Source organism: Myotis lucifugus, unplaced genomic scaffold (assembly GCF_000147115.1).
Source record: "Myotis lucifugus unplaced genomic scaffold, Myoluc2.0 scaffold_23, whole genome shotgun sequence".
NCBI classification, from domain to species: domain Eukaryota; kingdom Metazoa; phylum Chordata; class Mammalia; order Chiroptera; family Vespertilionidae; genus Myotis; species Myotis lucifugus.
Window position 1 is genome coordinate 7,698,731 of NW_005871071.1, and position 24,650 is coordinate 7,723,380.

At 36.2% G+C, this 24,650-nt stretch overlaps 2 protein-coding genes across 2 annotated transcripts in view; one reads left to right on the top strand and one right to left on the bottom strand.

The window, feature by feature from the left end:
• Positions 1-10,929, bottom strand: part of FGF7 (fibroblast growth factor 7) — a 63,579-nt gene extending 52,650 nt beyond the window's left edge. The window contains exons 1-2 of the mRNA XM_006085987.3: positions 10,673-10,929; positions 9,533-10,081 (exon numbers count right to left, since the gene is read on the bottom strand). Of these exons, the coding sequence (XP_006086049.1) occupies positions 9,533-9,818 (286 nt within the window). The 5' untranslated portion in view covers positions 9,819-10,081; positions 10,673-10,929. The remainder of the gene's footprint in view (positions 1-9,532; positions 10,082-10,672) is intronic.
• Positions 1-24,650, top strand: part of FAM227B (family with sequence similarity 227 member B) — a 204,156-nt gene that overhangs the window by 130,715 nt on the left and 48,791 nt on the right. The gene's annotated exons all lie outside the window — the stretch shown is intronic.

Below are 24,650 nucleotides of genomic sequence, written 5' to 3' on the forward strand. Positions count from 1 at the left end.
ACTACTATTTACTACTTACTACTGAAGCATCAGTCTGGCATAGGGAAGTATCAATGATTATTTATTGAATTAGTAAAAAACTGAAAAAAGCAGTCACCAATCTTTCAAAGTTTTACATGATATCTTCATTATTCAAGCAAACAGGGAGAAAGCTCTCCACTGCCTACATGTGAACTCCCTATGGTTACTGCCTCAGTATTTACCAGACTTGCCAAGCCTGTGGTCAGAAGTCCAGTTAGAGACACAACAGGACACCAAGAGACTCTCCAAGAATCAGGCTACTGGTACTAAAACAAATTCATACTGTATTCACCAACTTGGCACTTCTCCCCAGCTCTTTATCCCTACATACATGTCCTCTTCTCCCTTCAACATTGCTCACCAAGTCCAGGACCAATCTTATAAGTGCTAATAATGAGTAGGCAGATCTCTACTAAAATTTATAGCCCACTGCTTGTTTTTTTACCAGTATAGCTCATTTAATTCTTAAAGACTTTTCCTCTCTTTTTTTTAATGCAGATATTCCTTAAGTCAATGTCAACTATGATTATATTTTTCTTTATATAGTTTTTGATATACAGGGATTAGTTGATAGTCAAATGAGAATAAGAATGGGTGTTGAAGAGGGCCATAGCTCTTCCAGGATTTGTCTTTACCATGCCCCGACAATCACCGTTCTTGTATCACCAGTGGTAACTGTACATGCTTAGATCCTTGGCCTCTACAATAAAACTTATTCACTAGTTCCTTGAAATTACCTAGAAAACACTAAGTCAAATAGGTAATAGAGGCCAAGACATTTTTAATGATAGAGAATAAGAAAGAAGAGAGGTGCACTTCTCTTTTATTTTAGCAAAGCTTTAATTCTTGTCCACATCAAATTTTGATGATAACTTAGTAATCTATTTCTTACTTGTAACTAGTTTTAGATGTGTAAAAACTTAAGGGAGAAATATACTGAGTGATTGCCAATCCTTCTCTCTTCTCCCACCTCTTACATTGGACTAAGTGCTATTTCTTCTCTCATTGGGAGATAGAAGGAAGAGTAAGACATGATACTTAATCATTCCAGAACTGGCATTCTAGTGGCATTGCCAAATGCAAGTGTAAAGAACCATAAGACAAGGCAAATGTGCTGTGTATAGCTAGAAAGACAATTCTATTTACAATCTTCAGTAAGTGACCTGTTCAAATGATATTGCAATTAATTCATTAAATTTGCAATTCTCCCTCTAGGTCAGGGGTGGGCAAACTTTTTGACTCGAGGGCCACAATGGGTTCTTAAACTGGACCAGAGGGCTGGAACAAAAGCATGGATGGAGTGTTTGTGTGAACTAATATAAATTCAAAGTAAACATCATTGCATAAAAGGGTACGGTCTTTTTTTTTTAGTTTTATTCATTTCAAACCGGCTGGATCCAGCCCGCGGGCCGTAGTTTGCCCATGGCTGCTCTAGGTTATGCTAAATTCCACATTTCTAAATAGTTTTTGGCCAATAAATGAAATTTGTTCTTTATTGGTACAATTGAAAGAACTTCAGCTTTTGCTCAAACTACTATTTTGAAAAATAAAGCAAAAGTTTCTTGTTTTCAGGTACATAAGATAAGAAATTTTCAATCATCTTGGAATCCTAAAATGTTTCTAGTTTGGAGTTGGTTTCTAGGTCGCCCAAATAATAGGTATTGGGCATCATTTCAAATTAGGAGAATGATTCTGTAAAGTTGCTCAGAACCCAGAAAGATCTTTAAAGTAGGTTTAAATCTTACTGCAAATCTCTGGATTTCAGCCCAGCATCCATACCCTAAATATTATACTAATAATCCAAAACATGGCTTCTGACTTTGGCACAAATTCTTGGTTCAATGTCATTCTTAAAATACTGCTCAGATCAATCTTATAGCCTTTTAATTTGGAACAAACAACTGAGTGGAAGCTTGATTTTAGTTCTTCACTACACAATAGATAGATCCAGTAGCTCTCACTTTTCAATGTAATGAAATTTAAATGTTTTACCCAATCAAGGGTGAGAGTGAGGAGGGTGAGAGGGTTGTGTGTGGTCTGTTGTCAAATAAATTTGGAAAATCATATATAGTCTTCTCCTAGAGTTTTGTAATTCATATTAGTGTGGTATAGTCTTAGAGAATTTATTTGGTGAAAAGCTTGTTCAACTTTGTTTAACTTTATATTTCTCAGTCGGTTAGCCATGGAAATTGTGCTGCAGGAAGCACCATTAATATCTGCAGGAACACTAGTGATCTAAGAAACAAAGTTTGAAATTGCTGCCTTAAGAAAGATCTGCATTGCCTAGCCGGTGTGGCTCAGTGATTGAGCATTGACCCAGGAACCAAGAGGTCACTGGTTCTATTCCAGGTCAAGGCACATGCTTAGGTTGTGGGCTCAATCCTCAGGGGGGGCCGGCGGGGGGGGCGGTGCAGGAAGCAGCCAATTGATGATGTTCCTGTTTCATTGATGTTTCTATCTTTCTACCCCTCTCCCTTCCTCTCTTTCTAAAAACCAATTGAAAATATTGGGGGAGGAAAAGGAAAGATCTGCATTGATTCTGAATTTCATATCAACTCATTTTTCAACATTATCTACAATTACATCTAAAGTTCAAATAGGCAGGTAAATGGAAAGTATTATAATAGCTTTTAATAGAACCTGATAAATATGGTATTTAAGGATGTTTAAATACACTTCATCTCTACTGTCTTACATCATAAAAATAATGTAATTATTTTTTCAGTTTCAGAATTGTCCTGATAAATATGCAAAGATTATTGCAGTTTGGGGCACAAATTTAACTAGTAGATTCAAGCCTTCTATTTGAGTAACATCTGCAATAGTCTTATTATCATATCAACCCCTCTGCATACTATTTTGGTTTTGTTTGTTTTGATCTCAGAAATCCTCCCACTACTATCTTATCAATCTATTGAATTCCATTGCCCTTATGTTTAAGTACATCAAAAAGTTAGTAGAGCTACATTTTAGGAAAATCTTTTGTACTTAAATTCTCTAAATTTAAAATGCAAAATCCATTAAGTTTTATGTAAAGTTCCTTTTCCTCTCCTCGCTCGCCTTTTTCTCTCCTGTTCACAAACAGGTATTTTCTTCCTATTTATTCTTAACAAGACACTTGCTAATGGCTCTGTCAAGGACTCAACGCTCACCCCAGTAGAAGTGATTACGTTCCTTTGCAGGGAAGTTGACCAAAGCAAGTGGAGAGAATCCTCCAGACCCTGTACTTCCCCAGTGTACATCAACCCTGTTCCCTCTGAGAATGGTGTTGTCCATTTCAAAGGCAAGTTTTACCTGGAAGTGCATATTGAATAACTCTCTCCTTCCCCACCCCAATCCCTTTGTCTTTAGATAGTACTATACAGATCTGTTCAAAACTAGCTAACTTGAGCCCTAACCGGTTTGGCTCAGTGGATAGAGCGTCAGCCTGCAGACTGAAGGGCCCCAGGTTCTATTCTGGTCAAGGGCATGTACCTTGGTTGCAGGCACATCCCCAGTAGGGGGTGTGCAGGAGGCAGCTGATCGATGTTTCTCTCTCATTGGTGTTTCTAACTCTCTATCCCTCTCCCTTCCTTTCTGTAAAAAATCAATAAAATATATATTTTTGGGGGGAAAAACTAGCTAACTTGAATGATATTTGTTTGGTTAGTGAATTTGGTATGGCTTCTCTAAGTTAGATAGAGAATCTCAGGTAGACTCTGAAATGCAGAGATGAATCATGGTCAAGTTAAATGTTCAGGGACTCTTTATTGTGGCTTTCAGAACCATGTAAAAGGCAGAGGACCTTCATTTTCCAACCCATCCTGCATGTGGAAAGATTGTATGTGAACTGGGAGGACACTAGGGTAACTGAAATAAACCAGACACAGAAGGGCAAATACTGCATGATACCACTTTTAGGCTGAATCTAAAATAGTCAAACTCATAAAAGCAGAGAGTAGAATGGTGGTTGTTAGGGCTTGGGGAGCAGAAACAGTGAGGTATTGTCAAAGGGTATCAAGTTTCAGTTACAAAAGATGAACAGGTTCAAGAGATCTGTACAGTGTAGTGCCTATAGTTTACTCTATTGTACTGTATTCATAAATATTTGCTAAGAGAATAAATCTTATGTTAAGTATTCTTGTCACAAAAATTATTATTATTATAAATAAAAAGAACAGGAGGAAACTTTTGGAAGTGGTGGATATGTTTATGGCATAAATTGTGCTGTTGATTTCGCTGATGTATGTTCACCTCCAAATTCATCAAGTTGTATACATTAAATAAGTACAGCTTTTTGTATGTCAGTCATACCTCAATAAAGTCTCTCTCTCTCTCTCTCTCTCTGTGTGTGTGTGTGTGTGTGTGTGTGTGTGTGTGTGTGTGTGTTTCATGAAAGATTAGGTATGGTTTAGAAAAGGAAAGCATATGAAAAACTATTTCATTTAAGGAGGTTTTTTTCTTATTACTTAGCCATACACAATTCCTGCCTTTTCTTCTACATGCCATATGTGAACTTAAAATACATTATTTCATAGTGATATAAAAGAACTTACTCTGCTACCCAAAATTACTTGATACAGAGGAAGAAGGCTAGGATCCTTCCAAAAATGAAAACGTTGCCTTAATCCCATCCTTACAAAGGGAACAAACCTCTAGCTTCATATCCTTTTCACTAACCTGGATGGACCCTCTAGGCTTGTAGTTTCTTTCCCCCTGGGTTTTCTAGACTGGAAGTTGTCTCTTTCAATCACTGCTTTGAACTCTGTGGGGTGGCCAAAGGAAGTGACACCTTAATTTGGGGGCACCAGGGTTCCTAGTCGTAAGTGTCTCATTTAAGTGCCAGGTGAGCTGGCACTGATGCCTGTACCACAGGTGCTCTGCTGCAGCACCGCTTGAAGGTGTCAGAGAGACTCGGACCTACCTGTCATCATGTGACTGTGGCACAGGACCTGCTATCTCTGCAACCAACTCACTCCCCAAAGAAAGCTTTTTACATGGAAGCTTTAGAGCTGTCATCACGTGCACTTCCAGGCCAGTTCTCCAGATGCTGGAACCCCTGAGATTTGTCAGAGTTCAAATGGACCCAGGAGGACGTCCTCAATAAATCCATTTCAAAATCGTGCAGGATAAGTTACCTCTGGAGCCCTCCAAGGGTACAAAAATATTCTTGGGACACCTGAGGAGATTCAGGCTGAATTAGAACCTTTGGTTCCATTAGTTAGTGGTTTTCAACCTTTCCTGCACAATAAAATCACCAGAGAGCTTTAACAAACATTAATACCTCGGTCCTCCCCACCTTCTTGAGATTCTGATATAACTGAGCTGTGTGTGGTTTCCCCAGTGATCTAATGTGATCCCTCAGCCCCGTCTTTCTCAGCTTTGGCAACATGTCAGAGTTATCTGGGGAGCAAAATTCTCGATGCCCAGGCTGCGCCCCCAATCAATTTAATGAAAATCTTTGTGGGTAGGACCTGACATCAGTATTTTTTTTAAAGTTCCCCAACTGATTGCAATATTTAGCCAAGGCTGATAAATAGAAAAGTGTAGAAAAGGAAACCCTTCCATATGTCTAAAAGCTGGCTTCTTGCATTCTCTCCAGTTTACTTACGTCTCTGATTGCTCTGAAACTATAGGCTGAAGAGTTGTGACACAGCTGAGTAACGAGGGAAAACACATATTCAGATGCTCTGGGTTGGCATAGAATGAAACTGATAGGTGAGACTTTACAAAATAAATAAGAGATGTACCTGTGGCAATAAATTATTAGGACTTCATAAGTGCCAGGCACTTGCATTAGCCCACAAAAGAGGGAGCCTATAAGATGAAAAACAATCTTGAATATTAGACTTTTCAAAAGTAGCTAATATTTTCAAATCTGTTCCACAGAATTTTACCTATCTCCCATAGCTTAGAGCCTTGACAATTTACTTAAGGGACTACAGGTCATCAGTTCTACAGGATTCCATTTTGTCAGTAATTCTAGGATGTTGGTTCAACTCCATGGCTACGTTCCTCATAATCTATTTTTTAAAGGTGGAGTTGTCCTGGTTTTCTTATTTTTTACTTTGGCTATGTGAATTATTGTTCTTTGAGTTAACTTGCTCAGAACTGTTTGGAGCACAAGCAAGTTTGCCATATTTAGAGGTGATGTGTATGTTTGGTAGCTACTAGCAGAGATTATTGTTGATTAGGAGCTTGTCCAAAGAATTGTTGACAATTGAGTCCCTGAAGATTTTGTAGCCAAAGTCAAATCCAACAGCACTGTGTTTATTTGCTTTTTGCCAATTGTTAGGCCATATCCCGTTACAGTCTAACAATCCAAAAGAGAGTATTGCCAAATCATTGGCCAGTTTTCAGAATGGCTAACCCTTTTCTTGCTCTGGAACTTAACTATAACCAGTAAGGCATACTTTTTTTTGGGTCAGTGCTGTATGACAATTCAGGATTTTTCTTTTCTTAAAAGGCATGGGTGATATTGACCATTGCTGGAAAGGCAAAACTTTTAAGTAATTGGATGCCTAAAGGAAGGAGACCATCCTGAGAGACTGAGCTCTGTTCCACATCTGTCTCTCAGGGCGGTTGCCGGTTCCCAGTGCACTGCTGCCGTCTCTCATTTGGCACCTCAATTCCCAACTTAAACAGCAGTATTATTTCTGTCAGGTGTGGAGTGATTGCTTCTGTCTGCTGATGGGTTGCCTGGTCCAACAATTGTCTAAATTCACCCTCTGGCCTGTCTCCCAGGGGAGAGCTCTGACAAGAGCGGTGGAAGCATTGACCATCCATCGCCAGGCCCTTTATGATGGTATTAATGCTTCCCTGCACAACAGCATATGTATTCTACTTGTGAGGTGGGGGCATTTTATGCTTTTATTACCCTTTTATCAGTATTAGTTCAAGTTAAGTTCTGGTTTCATCACCTGGAAGCCTACTGTGAGGCTAAATGTGGAGCCACCAGAGAGAGTAAGTGGAGAGGAGAGGCTTCTTGTTTCCTGGGTGATGGTATGCAGTCTCAGGACCAGGTCTCCAGCAACAGCTTCTCTCCCCTGAAGACTCAAAATGTGGTCCAGCATCTCTTTGCCTCTCATGGGTTCCTACATTTACACAGTTGGGTCTTGCTTATATGTCTACTAATACGTCTTATTTCTTTTGGGTTTCTTGGTACACTTTTTCTGCTATTTCATTCTAATATAAATGTAATATATTTCACAAGACACCACTAAAGTAAGATAAGAGTGAAATGAGATCTTCACAACCCAGGGTAGCTTACGTAACTTTTTAAATTACCTAAAGATATGAGACATGAGCTATCATATCCTGCTCCCTACCATTCCCCCATCTCTTTCTTCTGGCTTTCCATCCACCTACCCCAGCCCAACACCTTCTGAAATCAGAAGTATCCATCCAGATTTTCCACCTCCTCTACTCACTCCAATCCATTATCTCAGCAATATCTTATAAACTACATTCTTATGAGTAGCTATGCTTAATACTGGTAAAGTAAGCAGTCCTTCAAGACCCATTAATATCCTGAGGTCACTTCATTTCTTTTTCTTTTTTTCTTACTGCAGAATTAGTTAGTGTTAGAGGAGAAATGTCTTATCAGAGTGGCTTTATGGTTACTCAAGGTTTATACTAAATTGTATTTCGGACTACAAAATAACTTTAGCATTTTGTGTATATATTTACAAGTGCCTATGTTTCATGGTTTTAAGAAATTTTAACATACATAAAACTTACATATGTGAATGCATTCCAGTTGTAGATATTTTTATCCCAAATAATTATACATATTATTCATTTTTACTGGATTTTATATCTAATTTTTCACTTTTTTATTATTTGACAAAAGCATTCAAAAGGAGTGAGTCAGCATATAGAAGAATTCCACAGGGTTTAAGTTTAAGACACTTACTACTACAATTTTCAATTAGATCTGACAGCTCATTCTTACCATTGAGATAATATCACTTTCATCTCATTCAGTGTTTGTGATAATTATGAGTACTTAAATTTTTCACATTTATGTTATATAATTTCTGTGGTTTAAAATAAAATGGGCTGTAAACTAGAAGATATATTGGAGATCATCTGTATATCCCACATCTTACAGATGAAAAATTGAGAATTGGAAAAAGTAAGAAATTGTTCCAAAGTCATTCACAGACAGGGTTTGGACCCAAGTGTTATAACTTCACCTAGTCTTCGCCATCAGGTTCTATTATCCATTATAAATCTCAACTTATAAATGAATTTATTATAAGCCAAATTCTGTTGCTCACATAAAAGTGGCCAACCACAAATAGTTATAACTTTCCTCCAAATAGTTATTTCCTTAGCTAAACATCAGTATAATCAGACCAGTATTCTAAGGATAACATGATAACTTCATTAATAACAGTAATTATAAACCCACAACTGTTCACAATCCATTAAAATGGTCTTAACATTCTATATCAATTATAGTTAAATTAGCTAAGAAGCCTGAAAGCCATTCATTAAACAAACAACAAAAGTTTTAAATATTTACTAGGCCAGCCTGGCACTGTCCTAGACAAATGTTTACACCACCATCCCCAGGCATTCCTTTTCAATTGACTTTAACACATGATATTATAAGATGATTTAATAATAACATTGTTCAAGTGCTAGTAATACAAACAAAATTTATTTTTGCTCAGGGACTTTTAAATTCTAATATATATGTTGAGGTATATATTTTATCCCATTAAATTTAATGCTATGATAAATCCAATCTTGATATTTCAAGATGAAAAGAATAACTGATTCTTGAGGAAAATTAAGGCTTATTAGTTAAAAATCATGGAATTAACATCTTTCCAACGCACTTGTATTTCTTCCTTCACATTTACCTTTCTCTTAAGGTACCATAGAACTATGGCATAGAAGATTTATATAAATAAAATGTTAGGAAGAACTTATTTTTCTACTTAGGTAAATAATTAAACATTATGACATGCAAGCTCATTATGACATGAACAAATGAGGATACCACAGATTTCCTTCTGTTTTATAACAATTCACAATTGCACAAGTCACTGAATGCATTTTTGAACACAGACTAAGTATTTTGCATCACAGAAATATCCTTTCAAAGAAAATAAAATTATTTTTAAAAATAAATTCTCTGTTCCTCAAACTAATAAGTGGTTTATGGTGATTATTTACTGAGTACTCTATTAGTGTTCATAATGCGTTTTGCTAGCAGATACATTCACATTTCAATGTGAATAATACCATTTATATTTTGCTTAACTTATGAGCATTTTGAACTTAGGATATGAAGAATATATTTTCAAACTAACTTGTGTTATCAGTTCAACTATATTAGTAAACTTGCCCTGTTCCAGGAGGTTTTTAGGAACACAGTCCAACTATCTAAATTTAGAGAAATTAAAAGATGAGGTTTAATTTTTTTCCAAAACGTAAAAGGAAACATAAAGCACGTCACTTGCTTTTCCAAGATTGTTATGGTTCATTAGTAGTGCTATAAATAAAAGACATTACTTACTGTAATTGTTCTTCATCTCTTGGGTGCCTTTGACTTTGCCTCGTTTATCAATTCTCAGATACCACTGTGTTCGACAGAAGAGTCTTCTCACTCTTATATCCCCTCCTTCCATGTAATCATAACTTCTTGTATGTCGCTCAGGGCTGGAACAGTTCACATTTGCAGCCATTTGCTCTGGAGTCATGTCATTGCAAGCTAAAGATATAGTGCCCACTAGACAGATAATGTGGAAGCAGGAACTGTAGAGCAAAGTTGGCAGGATCCATGTCAGTATCCATTTGCGCATTATAGTGTAGTGCTCCGGGTGTTCATGAATAACATAATGAAAATTAAATCTTGAGTTGATTGTTGCTCCTAGGTCATTGACCTCTTCCTATCTGTGAACTGCAGGTTGATTTAAGAAAGAGTAGTTGCTCTTTCCAGTTTGTTAGCCTTCTCCTTCTAGTTCCTGATAACAATACAGGATTCCTCCTTTACTCTGCGGGTATATCCTTATAAAAACAGGTTGTAGGAAGCTCAGTTGCTGTGACGCTGTTTGCTACTTGATTTCTGTTTGCAATGAGAGATTAAGAATAGGGACAGGAGGAGAAAGGAAGATGAAAAATTGAATGTCTAACTCTCAGTGGGTAAATAGTATTATAACATACAGTGCAGTGTATACTGTGGAGGTACATTTAAAACAGCCTTCATAGGATGTCAACATCTTTACCATTCTATATGTAAATTTATAAAAGTTATGCATTGGTAGAGATAAAGCAAAATATGATTGTACCAATCATTCCAGTTCTATTTGATAAGAAACATCATGCTATTAGAGCTATTGGTTTAAATTCAGTTCTAAGAGTACTCTTAACAAAGTAAAAATGCTCTCCCTAGATTTCTTTGTTATATGCTTTTACGTTTTGGTTAATCAGTTATTTTCTCCTGAACTGCCCACACTTCTCAAGTTAAATGTCAGAATTGCTCTGGAGAGCTTCAACCTTCTCTTTCTGTAAGTTCTACAGTGAAATTACTATAGATAATTATATGGCTTGAAAATCTGGTAACTTTACTTTTCTCCTCAGTACTAAAACCAGAGAAAGAGATAAACTACTAGAAAACATTCAGCATTATTTTTAAAGACAAATAACAGTAACTTACTTGTTCTGTTGATAACAGCTGGATACACAAGAATTCCATGTCTGTTGTCTGCCTTCTGCAACTTGAGCCTCTCTACTGTAGCTACAAACTACTTCTCAGCTGAGAAATTCTCCAGCAGAATCATAATTGTTTCCATAAATCAACAGGCAAGAGGATTTTCTCTCTGTGTGTGAGTGCGTGTATGCTTGTGTGTATGTGTGTGGAGCCTTTTATTCAGGGCTTTTCGATAAATACCTTTGCTGACCTCATTGGAAGCAATTAAAACTTAACCAGTGAGCTGTTAGTTGAATACAACAGCGAGAATAAAGGAGACTTGTATAATATTCATTCAATGGTCATGAGAGGGAGCTATGAACATGGTTTATGCTTAAATCTACAAGTGGGTATCTCCTTAGTAGAAACAGCTCTCCGAGTCTGAAGCAGTTAGAAGGGAAAAAGGAAGTTTTTGTACTGTCTTTACAACATAGCAGTAGTATGTAAATTGAAAAATATTCCTTTGAACATATATATAAGGGACTTTTTAATAGTTAGAAAAATTTTTCCATAGCTCTATGATGCATGTATTTCTATTACTCTCTGGTACTCAGAATGTTAGAATAAAACTACTAATCCGTATTTACTCACATCTTCGTGTCCTAAAGTACAATATTACAGAGGCAAGGGTATATATCCCTTCATACAGAAATATTTCACCATTGTATACGCATATAATTTATATGTCTTATATTTCTAGACTGAAAATGAGAAGACCTGGGTTCTTATTTGAGCTGGGCCTCTAATTACAAATATGACCTTGGACAAGTCACTTAACATTCCTGAGTCTCAGCTGCTACATTTGTTAAATTCGTTTAAGTGATTATATGGTGCCTTATAGTTTTAAAATTCTGTGACTTATAACTTCAACTACTGTATAAGGAAAAGGATACACAATTTTTAATTATGATTTTTAAAAATTAAAAATAAAGAAAATGGTTTTACATTGATTATCAGTATTTGACTCTTGCCTCATAAGACCATTATCACAATAAATAAATGTTAATTTATAGATGGAATTATAAGAGTTATAGCTAATGTAAATAAGAAAGCTATTTTACTTTCCAGCATTAAGTGTTCTCCCCTTTACTTCCTGTTCTAGCATATATATAATTGTTTTCTGGTGTTTTATTAGATATTTGTCACAGAATAATTGCATTGGTAATCTAAATCAATATTTAAGAATGTATATTAAAATTCTCTTTCCCATTTTAAGACACACACACACACACACACACACACACACACACACACTGCATTTGAAATGTACTACTTTACCACCAGGTGGTGCATGTAGACCAAATAGGATAAGGAAACTAAGTCCTTTCAATTGGGTTATGTGATTTCCCTTTGTGTATATGCTTTTAGGGAACAGAATTAAGAGCATAGAATAGTTTAAATGTACCCAGGTCCTACTGTAGAAGCACCAGATATTGAAATTAAGTGTATCAGGGCAGAGGAGTTTGGGCCCTTCTATAGTTGAAAGCTAGATTGCTGCAAAAATATCCTATCATGCATTTCTCTAAAAGAAGAAAGAGAAGGGAAGAAAGTGTGATGCTACTGTGTTCTGAATCATACCCCCATTAGTTTTATAGGCAACGATAATGAACAGGATTAGAACTCCCAGGACCTGGATATTCCCTCTAAAGAAATGAAAATTATTGTCAGTTCACATGTAAAGGTATTCAAGAGCTTCTAAATCAGTTCCACACTGACCTTACAGATTTTAAATTAAGAAACCAACAGATTAGAAGTCAAATTTTTCTAATTAAATACTTAAGACTTAAATAAAAGAAATGGATAGTATGTTGGTAAAGAGCGCTTGGTTCCTTCTGAAAATCTGCTATATAGGGTTAATTATAAATTTGGAAGCAAAATAAGTATGAGATTGTGATCTATGCACTTTAAGTTCATTAGATGCCATTGTACTCTGTGATTTGAAAATATAATTCCAGTAATATTAATGAAGGAATTAATCTCAACAAAGAAACTATATTTAAATCATTTGATTATCAATTTCCTTAATGGAGAATAATTAATTCAAGATGGGCCCACAACCTGCTTCACTAGCACCAAGTCTGTAATAAAGAACCTCATTTATGTCCTTATTATTCTTATACTTCAAGAGGGATTCTCCAGAAACCAAGAGTAACATATGTTATGTATAGATGGGTTAACCCTCTATGTTTTTAAAATTCTTAATAGTAATAATGTTGACAAATATTTATTGCTCTTGTTTTAATGTATATATAGTGATAGGCTAAACACAGAAATATTTTGAAGTAATGTCTCTTTTATTGTTTCCAGATTGAGTTAACTCCGTTTTTAATTGGGAAGACTTCTTTAAATTTGTAAAATAAAGGATTCTTGCATCTATTCTTAAAAATTGACTTTAAAAATAAATATGCTTAAAAATTAAAAATAAAAATAACCTTAGGAAGTAAAGATTATCACGTAGGGTTCTTCAAAAGGAAACAGTGCCTAACATTTGTCTAGTTTGATTTAGGGGTATGACATATAAAAAGAGCACGAGAATCTAATTCAGTGACTGTAATGAAAATATAGGCAGTTGTTAAAGTAATAACCAACCACCTAGTTTTGCTTGAGCAACCTTTGTTATATCCCTATTTCATGGAGAGATAAATAATAGAAAATTGCTTTTGTTTAATTAATTTTGCATTTCAATAATGAATTTTAAATGTATGCCACATGCATAGTGATGTATAATATAATTGATACACAAGCACATCATTAAATATTTTCATTACTTTTATTCTTACATCCTATCCTATTCTTCATCCTCCTACTTCCAATCCTGCCAGAAGCCAATTCCAGCATGTCATAATTGCAAGAGTTTCATCAAAAGGTTGATGGAACTTGGGGACTCAGCAAGGGCTAAATCATCTGGGAATGGCTGATGGCATTTCCCAAAACCTGAAAGGGATGCATAAATTGATTGCTTGCTGCCAGACAGCTAAGGTCATCTCAATCTACATGTTATTGCCTCCTACTGGCCAAACACCTGAACAGCTGTAGGCAAATTCTTCCATTCTGACAATGGACTGTGTATAGGAAACCCTACCCTTTGAAGTGTATATCTCCACCTCACCTTAGGACAGATTGTGTTAATAAAAACAAGGGGTCCTGATATGAGGAGATCTTAGTTACTTTAGCTAGGCTCCTCTGACCCCCAAATGCCTTTCAAAATTATGTTTCGTCTCTGGACTCTTTATTAAGTTACACACAGCCCTGGTCCAGATTGCTGAACCCTTCTAGATGCTGGAACAAGAACCCCAGCACAATCTTTTCCCCAAAATGTAGGTAATCATTTTTATTAGTTTCTTGAGTATCTTTCCAGAGTTTCCTATGCATATGCAGATAAATTAAATACATGTATATGTATATATTACTTTACTTTTTCTCTTTTTATACAAAAGGCAACATACCATACACAATGTTCTGCATTTTGCATTTTTTTTACTAAGTAGAAATGGAAAATCTTCTCATCTCAGTATTTAGGAAATTTCTTTACTTTTTAACAGCTGCATAGTACTCCATTGAATGGATATATCATGGTATTTTTTACTAGTCTACAAGTGATGAACATTTAATTTTTCCAGTCTTTCTCTATTACCAAAAAAAAAGATGCTGCAAAGAAAAAACTTATGAATCTGTCATTTTTTACTCTGCAAATGTATCCGTGGGATCCATTTCTGGAATTTCTCTGGGTCAAATGATATTTAAATATTGCCAATTTACCCTCCAGGAAGTTGTATTCATTTTACAATCGCACTAATCTGACAGATTAAATGTTATTTTATTGTAGTTTTCCCTTGCATTTCTCATTTTATGAGAGAAAGTGACCATCATGGACAAGTAGTATACAGGAAAGGTGTGAGTGTCTACAATAGGTGGCAGTGGGGAAACATTTCCTACAATAATACCAGGAGAGCTGCAATTTGATGGGTGACTTGGAGTTAGCCAAATGAGGTACCTGTCAATATGCAGATCATGTGCTGAAAGTGAGCAGGTCTTTTTCAACAACGAAGCACCGGTGTGGCTTTAGTAGAGAGAATGAGAGGGACTGTGGTGCATGATGAGGCCAGAGAGGCAGGCAGTGTGTGATGGACTAGGTCAAGGAGTTTGATTTGTGTCCTAACAGCAGTAGGAAGCCACTGTAGTGTGTTAAGAGTGACATGAGCAGAATTGCACTTCTTGCCTCTACTGTGGCACAAACTTATTGAATTCCTATTAGCAGGATAGGCTTAGGAAATATTAAATTGTGCTCATTTATCCTATTCAGTCTGTTCTTCATATTTTCAAAAAGATAGCCAAACTTTGTGTTTGGAAAGGAAAAATGGGGGAGAAAAAAGCCATATCTACTCCATGCCTTAGTTTATGTAAAGCCTAAATCTGTTTCACAGGGTTTTGCTGAGTCCTCTGAAAAGAAGGGAAGTATAAAAGTGTGTTTGATAGGCAGCTCAGGGAAGGTAGAGTCCATAGACCACGAGACTTAGAGAAAAAAGTCTACTTGGGGAGTCAAGCACCTATGTTTCTGGTTATGCTGCAGCACACAGCAGAAGCAGAAAAGCTTGAGAGAGTAAGAACTGCCTCATGTCTCAAAAAAGATGGGCCCATAAACAACCCTCATAAAGCTTTCCCATGTTTCAAAAGAAATAGGGAAGCAGCAGGGAGCCCAGATCTGGAGGAACTGCGTGAGGAGAGTCAGTGAACACTCCCCAGAAGTAACCAAAGTAGACAAATGGCTCAACAACCAGAGGCCCTTGCCTTGGCCCTAAATCAAACCCTTGAACCCTGGCCCATCTTGAAGCAGGACAAGGAAACCCAAGAATAATTGAGGTTAAGTTTTCCACAACTGGGGGTGGGGAAGGGGGGTGAAATTCTCAAAGTTGAAGCTAGGTTGATTTACTAGTATAAACATAAATTTATATGTAATTTCTTATATATTTGAGAGCGTGGTCCAAGGTTTATTTCCACTACATTCCCACAGCTGTCTTCACACTTCAAATTTATCTTCATCCCTCTGTCAATTCCTTTCCATGAATTTAGCCTCAACTTTGGATCATTTCATACAACCAATAGTACTTACTTCCTTGATTCATCCACTAAACATATATTTACCAAATAACTACTTGGTGCCATATGTCTTCCTCAACTTTTGGAAGTACAATGGTGAATATTCTGGAAGTGATATTTATCCTTACAGAGTATGCATTCCTAACAACGCATAGATCTGTGATGTGAGTAGGGAGTTGGGGAAGGGGAGATATTAGCATTCAAAGAAGGTGTTCAAGGAGATAGGAGATAGAAAGATAAATGAGTAGAGGCACCTACTTTAAATAAGGAATGGCTTGGTGTGTTTCAAGAACTGAAAGAAGACCAATGTGAATGAAGTACATGAGCAATGGGGAGAACAGTGAGAGATAAAGGCAACTGAAAAAACAGGCAGGGACCAGATCATCAAGAATTTTGAAGGTCATGGCAACAGAAGTTTGGGTTTATTCTAAGTGGAATAGGAAGTTGGAGTACAGGCAGGTCTACTCCAAATCTGATAGACCTGGTCAAAGACAGTAGTTTAAACTCTGAAGTAAAATTCCAAAAGTAATTGAGCAAGCCTGTGGGCCCTATAAATCCTCAGTTATATAAACTTTGTGCTTACTATTGGCATTATGCCCTAACATTTTAAAACTAACTGTATATAAGATACGAAGTCTGAGTCATATGCTCAAAATTGTGGTGTGCCAGTGACTCAACTATATAAATATCTCAGTTTACAAATGTAATTGACTCTTTGTGTCTCTGAGTCTCTAAAATTTTCTTTCATTTAATTTTATATTTATAAAAAGTTCTCTGAAATGCTAATCTAAAATTAAAGTTCTTCAAATTATATTATTAACTTAGTGAATTACTGAGCAACTTTAGACCTGCAGCAAGATGTCATCAGAGTATTTTTTCAATTTGGAAATTACTATATAGTGAAGTTATGTATAATTCATTCTTTATTGCCTTGATTCCCTTTAAATTAATGCTTAACTTTAGCAAAGAATCAGTCTCTTTGATTAAGTACTACACGTGAGTAACTGGTTTTGACAGCCTAGTAGCACTCTGTAACAGTTGAAAAGTGTTCTAATGGGAGGGGACAGAGTTTGGTTCTACCCTAGGAGAATATTATGAAAAACAACAGAGACCCTGTGTAATTAAGGTTATTATATTCTTTGCTTTAAATTGTCATTCTTTGGTTCCACATTCATTGTCTACATAGCAAAGCAGCAAATGAGGGATAAAACTAGCAACAACAAATTTTTTAATGTTTCATGGATGTCAATGTGTTAATAACAAAATTGGTTTAATTTTTAATTCATTAGCTTTACAACCATGACTTTTCAGCACCAGATAAACTTTTCAAAAGTGAGAGGAAGCAGAATAAGGATAGTTATGATAGTAAAGATGGAGAAGAAAGTTATGGGGTCCTACATCTTTAGTATAAAGATACACCCACAAAAAGCCAGGTCTGGTAAAATATAGATTTCTGTAAAACCAGTGGCTAACAAAATCATTCATAGGTAAGAGAAAAGACAGTCACACTTCTCCATAGGCTTTTCTTCAAACTAAAATATTACTCATATTTTTCCTCAGTGATGTTTAATTTTAATTCAGTCATGGTGAATCTTCCTTAATTCTCTAATTGATTTCAAAAATCATCACTTCTACCACCACAACTTTTCCCACACCTGTTTCTTCCTATAAGTTTTCCCTTCACATTCTAAGTCAACTGTTATCTCTCATGTCAACTCTATTCCTAATCCATCTCCTCATCTGCAGCTCCTCTCTTTAAACTCCAGTCCGTTTTATGTGCTGCTATCAGGTTAATCTTCCTAAAGCACAACTGTAATCATATTATTTTTCTGCTCAGTAACATTCCCTGAATAAAACTCTAGCCTTCTTTTTCTAATATAGAAACCCCTGGATCCAACATCTTCCGCGATCCTTTAGCCATAAATGGGTTGCAAAGTTGTCAAAATATAGGTGAATGAATACTTTACAGTCAACTCTTGTGACACTGAAAAGTCTCTTAAATAACAATATAAGCATTTTTACAAAGAAATCAATACTTAGTATGCTCTCTGATTATTTACCTAAAAGAAAGTCATTTCTATATTTTATATTTCCTTAGGGAAATATGCTAATAGAGGAATGTTGTAGTAGAGTCGTTCCTATCAGCATAAAATACCATAGTAGATCATACAACAAAAAGAATATGTCAAAAACTAAAATTTTGTTTATCTAATGCCAAGAAAAATTGGTTAATTTGGAAGGAAAAAAGACAATCATATCGGTCTTTGATGGTGGCCAAGAGAACAATAAAACAAGACTTATTTCTTTCTAATAGAATGGTTTCTTTCTAATAGAATGATTTGGCTGCACATGAGTAGAGTTTTTATTTCCTAGCCTAAGTGGCTTGGAAGATAGAAGTATTGTATCACCAGTTTAGAAAGTTGCTGAATTAGTAAAAATCCTAAATTATAGTCCATTTTAAAAGAAATACTGTTTATTAATGTCGTGCTATATGTGTAATAAATCAAACTGTCTCTGGCTTAATTGAATCAATAAGAAAAATATGGCACTAGCTTATCAGCTACTCTGCAAATGTGGATGTGAAAGTACTGAAAGATGTTTGAAAATTGTTTTCTCTCTTAACTGTTTTTAAATCTCTCATGACAACTGATTTATTCTATTAATTTGTACTATCTTGAAAATATCTGTAAAGCAAAAGATAAATTTCAATCCAAACTCAATGTCAATGGTAAAAAGGGACTTCAAATAAATGAAGTTTTACCATATTTTAAAACAGGCAAGTTTATTTAAAAAATTCATTTTATTATTTTTGCCTTGGATAAATAAAAGTAAAGAGAGTAATTCTAGTTCTTAGTAACTAAAAGAGTGATTAAATACTAATTTCAAAATGGTAATTAAATTATTTATGATGTACTCCTCCCTCCCCTTAAGTGCCTTCTTTATGCCTTCCATTCCATTTGATTCCACTCAGGATGTTGATATATTGTGGTAGGAAATATACTTTCATTTCTAATATAATCAAATATAAAACCAAGAAGGAAACTCAAAAACATCATTAAATACATTATTGTTCTTTTTGTCCCTCAAATTATGTGGAAGAAAAGAGATGAAAAATAAAAAATTTCTGGATTATTTTACCACACCCAGAACATGTCATATTTTACATTTAAAAGGGGATTTTTTTTTCTTTTAACAATGTTGCCCATCTAATAAGTACTGAGAGACCATCTTGTCCCTGTTCCTTACTTTCTTGGTTTACAGGTAAAATTAAATTATGCTAATTCCGTGGTGACACCAAATACTTACAAATATTTAGGAACTGGTTTTGTTTGGTCTTGAATTCTGAAATGTTCTTATCTTATTCTATTGGTCCTGCATCCCCTTTTCTCCTCTACTTTGTTTTTAACCCCCTCCCACTACATACATTCACACACATATGCACATGCACACATGCTTTTTCTGTCATGCCCATGCTTCAAGTTTCTAGAAACTGCCTTAGGTCATATTTATATTAATTTTCTACTTGTTTATCTTTTTTTCAGTCTAGTCTTAAAAAACACATCTGATTTCTATTCTAATCAGTATTCCTCTGAGAATAACTTCATATTATAGAAGACAAATAATTCTCAATAGCCCATAATGATGCAACCTCTAGTAATTTTAAACTTTTATTCAATAATTTTTTAAAAATATATATTTTTATTGATTTCAAAGCGGAAATGAGAGGGAGAGGGAGATAGAAATACCAATGATGAGAGAGAATCATTGATCGGCTGCCTCCTGCACACCCCCCACTGGGGATCAAGCCTGCAACCCAGGCATGTGCCCTTGACTAGAATCAAACCTGGGGCCCTCAGTCTGCAGGCTGAGGCTCTATCCACTGAGCCAAACCAGCGAGGGCTTATTCAATAACTAGAGGCCTGCTGCATGAATTTGTGCACCAGTGGGGCCCCTTGGCCTGGCCTGTGGGATCGGGCTGAAACCGGCTCTCCAACATCCCCTGAGGGGTCCTGGATTGCAAGAGGACGCAGGCCAGGCCGAGGAACCCCACCGATGCACAATCGGGGCCAGAGAGGGACATGGGAGGTTGGCCAGCTGGGGAGGGACTACAGGAGGGCTCCAGGGCATGTCCAGCCTGTCTCATTCAGTCCCAATCCGCCGACCCCAGCAATAAGCTAGCCTACCAGTTGGAGCGTCTGCCCCCTGGTGGTCAGTGCACATGTGAGCGGTTGAGCAGCCTTAGCATATCATTAGCATATTACACTTTCATTGGTTGAATGACCGACCAGACACTTAGCATTTTAGGCTTTTATTATATAGGATTTTAAAAGAGCTACTCATGTAGTCTAACTTGGCAGGCTTTTGTTTTTAGATGAAGTTTATATCTGAGTAATCAGTTAAAGCAAATTGATATTTGGAAACCTATGTTTTCAGAAAGAGAAATCTTGGAAACTAAAAGTAGAAAATGATTCACTATTCTCATTAGCAATTCATTTTTCAGAGTTCACATGTGAAATGACATCTGCAAAGTGTTAGGACATTAAGAAGCTAGCAAAACCTATGTACTGAAAAACAAAGACAAAAAAAATTGGAGCCACTAAAAAACAGCAAATACATATTAAGAGATTACTGAGAACTCCTTACAAAAGCTGTGTACTGTAGGAGAGGATATAGTGTTTAGATATAATATGGAACAATGGCCTGGGAAGAGTTTTCAGCATTCAGATGGTATATTTGCAGTCAGACAAACCTGGATTTGAATTACTGTTATCCTCAATAATTGTGTGTAGGCAGGTAACTTCACATCTTTGAGTCTGTCGTATGTAAAAAATAATAATAATAATAATGATACCTATCTATCTTATAGGTTGTTGTAAGAATAAAATAAGAGAACTCCTGCTGGTAAGTGCCTCAGAGTAGGGGCTCAATAATGCATACTCTAGTGTTTTTTCTTTGAAGAAGGCTAAATGGCTGGAGACTGGATGCCAAAAATAAATAGGGTGATTTAAAGGCTCTGAATTGAGCTTTCAAAGAGGAAGATGATTAGCTAATTATAGTGGCAGCACTGTAGGTGAGACTGAGTGGGAACCTCCTACGGGCAGGGAAGGTTAAAAGAAACCAAGAGCAAAGTAATGTTTAGAGCCTGGATGAGCCGCATAAACAGAAAAGGCATAGATGAATATAATAAGAAACAGAAAGAGACTAATTTATCAAATACTTACATAGTGGTACATGCTAGGCAATTTTCTAAGTGTTTTATAAAATTATGACATATTCTAATTAAGGTGGTACTATTGTATCCTCATTTTGCAAATGATGAAACTAGTTTTAGGAATGATTTGCCAGAACAGAAGGAGAAGTAGAACAAAACTTGAGATAATTTCACACCTCTCCAGCAGATCCTGCAGAAAAATTAGAGGCGATGGTCCTGTCCAAGAGGAAAATTATAATGACAATTTAAACTATTCTAAATTTTATATGTATTTAATATATATCATTTCATTAAAAACTTAGTAAGAGCTAGCAAGTAATTAACGGATAGCTATTCTTTTATCCTCACTTTCTAGATGAAGAAAGAAGGCATAAAAGAGCTTAAGTAACTTTTCCAAGGTGTAATAAAGTTTGTAATAAATTGGAACAGTTAATATGGAGCCTGAGCTCTTAATCACTATTGTCTTCAATAATGGATATTTTTCATAATGAGGGTGTCCCTAACTTCCCTCACTTCTCAGTACGCAGCACCTTAGAGTGAAGTATGCAGGTTGATAGAGCTGGTTCACATGCAGAAAATATACCAGAAAGCCCTCCAATTCTGGAGAGAAACTTGCTGAGAACAAAACACCTCCCCAGCTCCAGAAGAAATTCATTTCAGTTACCTATAATAGTAATACTAATCCTGGATTCATATATATGAACCAAAAATGACAAACATTTGGAGAAAACATGAGCAGGATCAAGGTGAAGGCACCAGAAAATTGACCCATGAGGAAAAGATAATCCAGCAAATGGAAAACGTTTATTTCAAAATCTAACTAGAATTTTTATACTCATTCAACAAATACCACTGAATACCTACTATGAGTCAGACTGATTTGTGGTGCTAAATGCCATGATAATAACCCACCCCCATTTAAAAAAAATGAGAGCTACCCCAGGGAGCCTATTTGAAATTATGTCGCATTGTAAAAAACCACAATCACAGGAAATGGTGCAGAAAAAAGTAATTCAAATAGTTCTTAGAAATAAAAAATATGTTGCCAGTAAATAACTTATCAGAATGGTTAGGTAATAGACTGAACATGGCTAAAGGACAAATTAATGATTTGGAATATCACAGCACTCAAAAGTAGAGCAAAAATACAGAGACGGAATATAGAAAAATGTTAAATGCTATAGAAGATTAATTCAGATAGTTCATTCTTCATTGCAAAAGGAGTTCCAGAAGAGAATATGAGGGAAAGAGAGAGAGCAAAGAACACTTAACAAGTTGAATAAAAATCCAAGCTTTAAGATTGAAATGACCCACCAAGGGCCAAGTAGAATGAGTAAAGACCCACATCTTGGTGAAACCTCTACTAGTAAACTCAAACAATTAAAATTCTGAAAGTTTAAAAATTAAAGTTTTACAAATTGCTTATAAAGGGACTAGAATGAGACTGTCATCAGATATCTCATTAGGGAGCACTTGGTGCTAGAAGAAAATGCCGAAATATCTACAAAGGTCTGAGCAAAATTGCATTAACCCAAAATATGTACCAGTCAAACTATCATTCACTCACAAGTTTAAATAAAAGTATCTTCACACAAACAAGAACTTCAAAGGTCAATTGGCTATAGACCCTTTGAAAAAAGAATTATGGCAGCAAAACAAAAATTTTCTAAGAGGAAATATGGGATAGAAAAAAATCAATGATGAAATAATACTCAACGAAAACAAGACCCAATTACTGATATGTAGAACATATGTATGAATCTCTAATCATTATGCTAAGTGAAAGAAGCCATACCCAAAAGGCTACATACATAGAAAAGACAAAACTATAGGTACAGTAAACAAATCTGTGGTTACCAGGGCCTGGGGCAAGTGCTAACTACAAAGGGCACAAAAGGATTATTTGGGTGATAAAGCTGTTCTATATATTGATTGTGGAGTGGTTACACCACCATATGCTTTTGTCAGAATTCATAGAACTGTGCACCAAAAAGAATAAAAAAGTAGATTATGTAAATTATGCCTCATAAATAAATAATTACATGCACAGATACACACATAAATTAGTGCTAATGGAAAAAAAATAGTGCTAATGGTAGTGAACAATGAAGACTAAAAAACTGGTTAAATATATATTTAAGTCTCAATCTTAAAAAATTTTAAAACAATCTTGAATTAAAATCCCAAATTATTACAACATTGAAGGTGTTGGGAAGAAGTTTAGGAAGATGAAAAATAACTTTGTTGAGATTATTACTTTATTTGGGGGGAAAATAGATATATTAATATATTCTAGATGTTGATAAAAATTAGCTAAATATTTTAGATTAACCCCTAGAAGAATAGAAATGGAATTCATAACTTCCAAAGTAGATGACAAAAAGAGTAATTAGAAAGCAATCTAATTAGAAAGTAAAATAGATGGCTTTTTAGTAGCTGGGTGGTTCAGTCAGGTGGAGTGTTGTCCCATACACCAAAAGGTTGTGATTTAGCACTAGCTGGTTTGGCTCAGTGAATAGAGCGTCAGCCTGCGGACAGAAGGGTCCTGGGTTCGATTCTGGTCAAGGGCACATGCCCGGGTTTCGGGCTCAATCCCCAGTGGGGGCCATGCAGGAGGAAGCCGATTGATGATTTTCTCTCATCATTGATGTTTCTATCTCTCTCTCCCTCTCCCTTCCTCTCTGAGATCAATAAAAATATTTAAAGAATAAAATAAAAAAAATTGTGATTTGATTCCCAGTCAGGGTGTATATCTAGTTTGTGTGTTCAATTCCTGGTTGTAGCACATACAGAAGGCGAGCAATTGATGTTTCTTTCTCACATTGATGTCTCTCTCTCTCCCTCTCTCTCTAAAAATCAATAAAGACATATCCTTGGGTGAGGATTTTTTTTAAAAGGAAAATAGAAAAGACCAAAAAGTTTTGATGGAAAAAATAATTTCAAACAGATTAGTCATCATCTATATATATAAAAGCCTAAGCAACCAGCCAACCAGCCAGTAGCTATGACTGAGCAATGATCATCAGGGGCAGATGCTCAACGCAGGAGCCACCAAGCTACAGGAACTTTGCAGAGTGCCCTCTCCCACTCTGGGACCCCTCAGGGAATGTTGGAGAGCTGGTTTCAGCCCAATCCCTGCAGGCCAGGCCTAGGGACCCCACCTGCCAGAGGGACCCCTCTCACTCTGCAAACACCCTTTGAGCTCTGGCACTGCCCCAGGTGCAGCCAGCCAGAGAGGTATCGAGGGAAGTTGACTCCAGGGCGTGTCCAGCCCATCTCACCCAGTCCTGCCCCGCCAGCGACCTTCTAATTAATTTCCTTTCAATGTGCACAAATCTGTACACCGGGCCTCTAGTAAGAAATAAGAATGTTAACTTTTCATATTAAAAAACAAACCCTAGCCCTAGCCGGCTTGGCTCAGTGGATAGAGCATCGGCCTGCGGACTGAAGGGTCCCAGGTTCGATTCCGGCCAAGGGCACATGCCCGGGTTGCGGGCTCAATCCCCAGTCGGGGTGTGCAGGAGGCAGCCAATCAATGATTCTCTCTCATCATTGATGTTTCTATCTCTCTCTCCTTCTCCCTTCCTCTCTGAAACCAATAAAGAAATATATTTTTTTTAAAAAGAAAACCCTAAA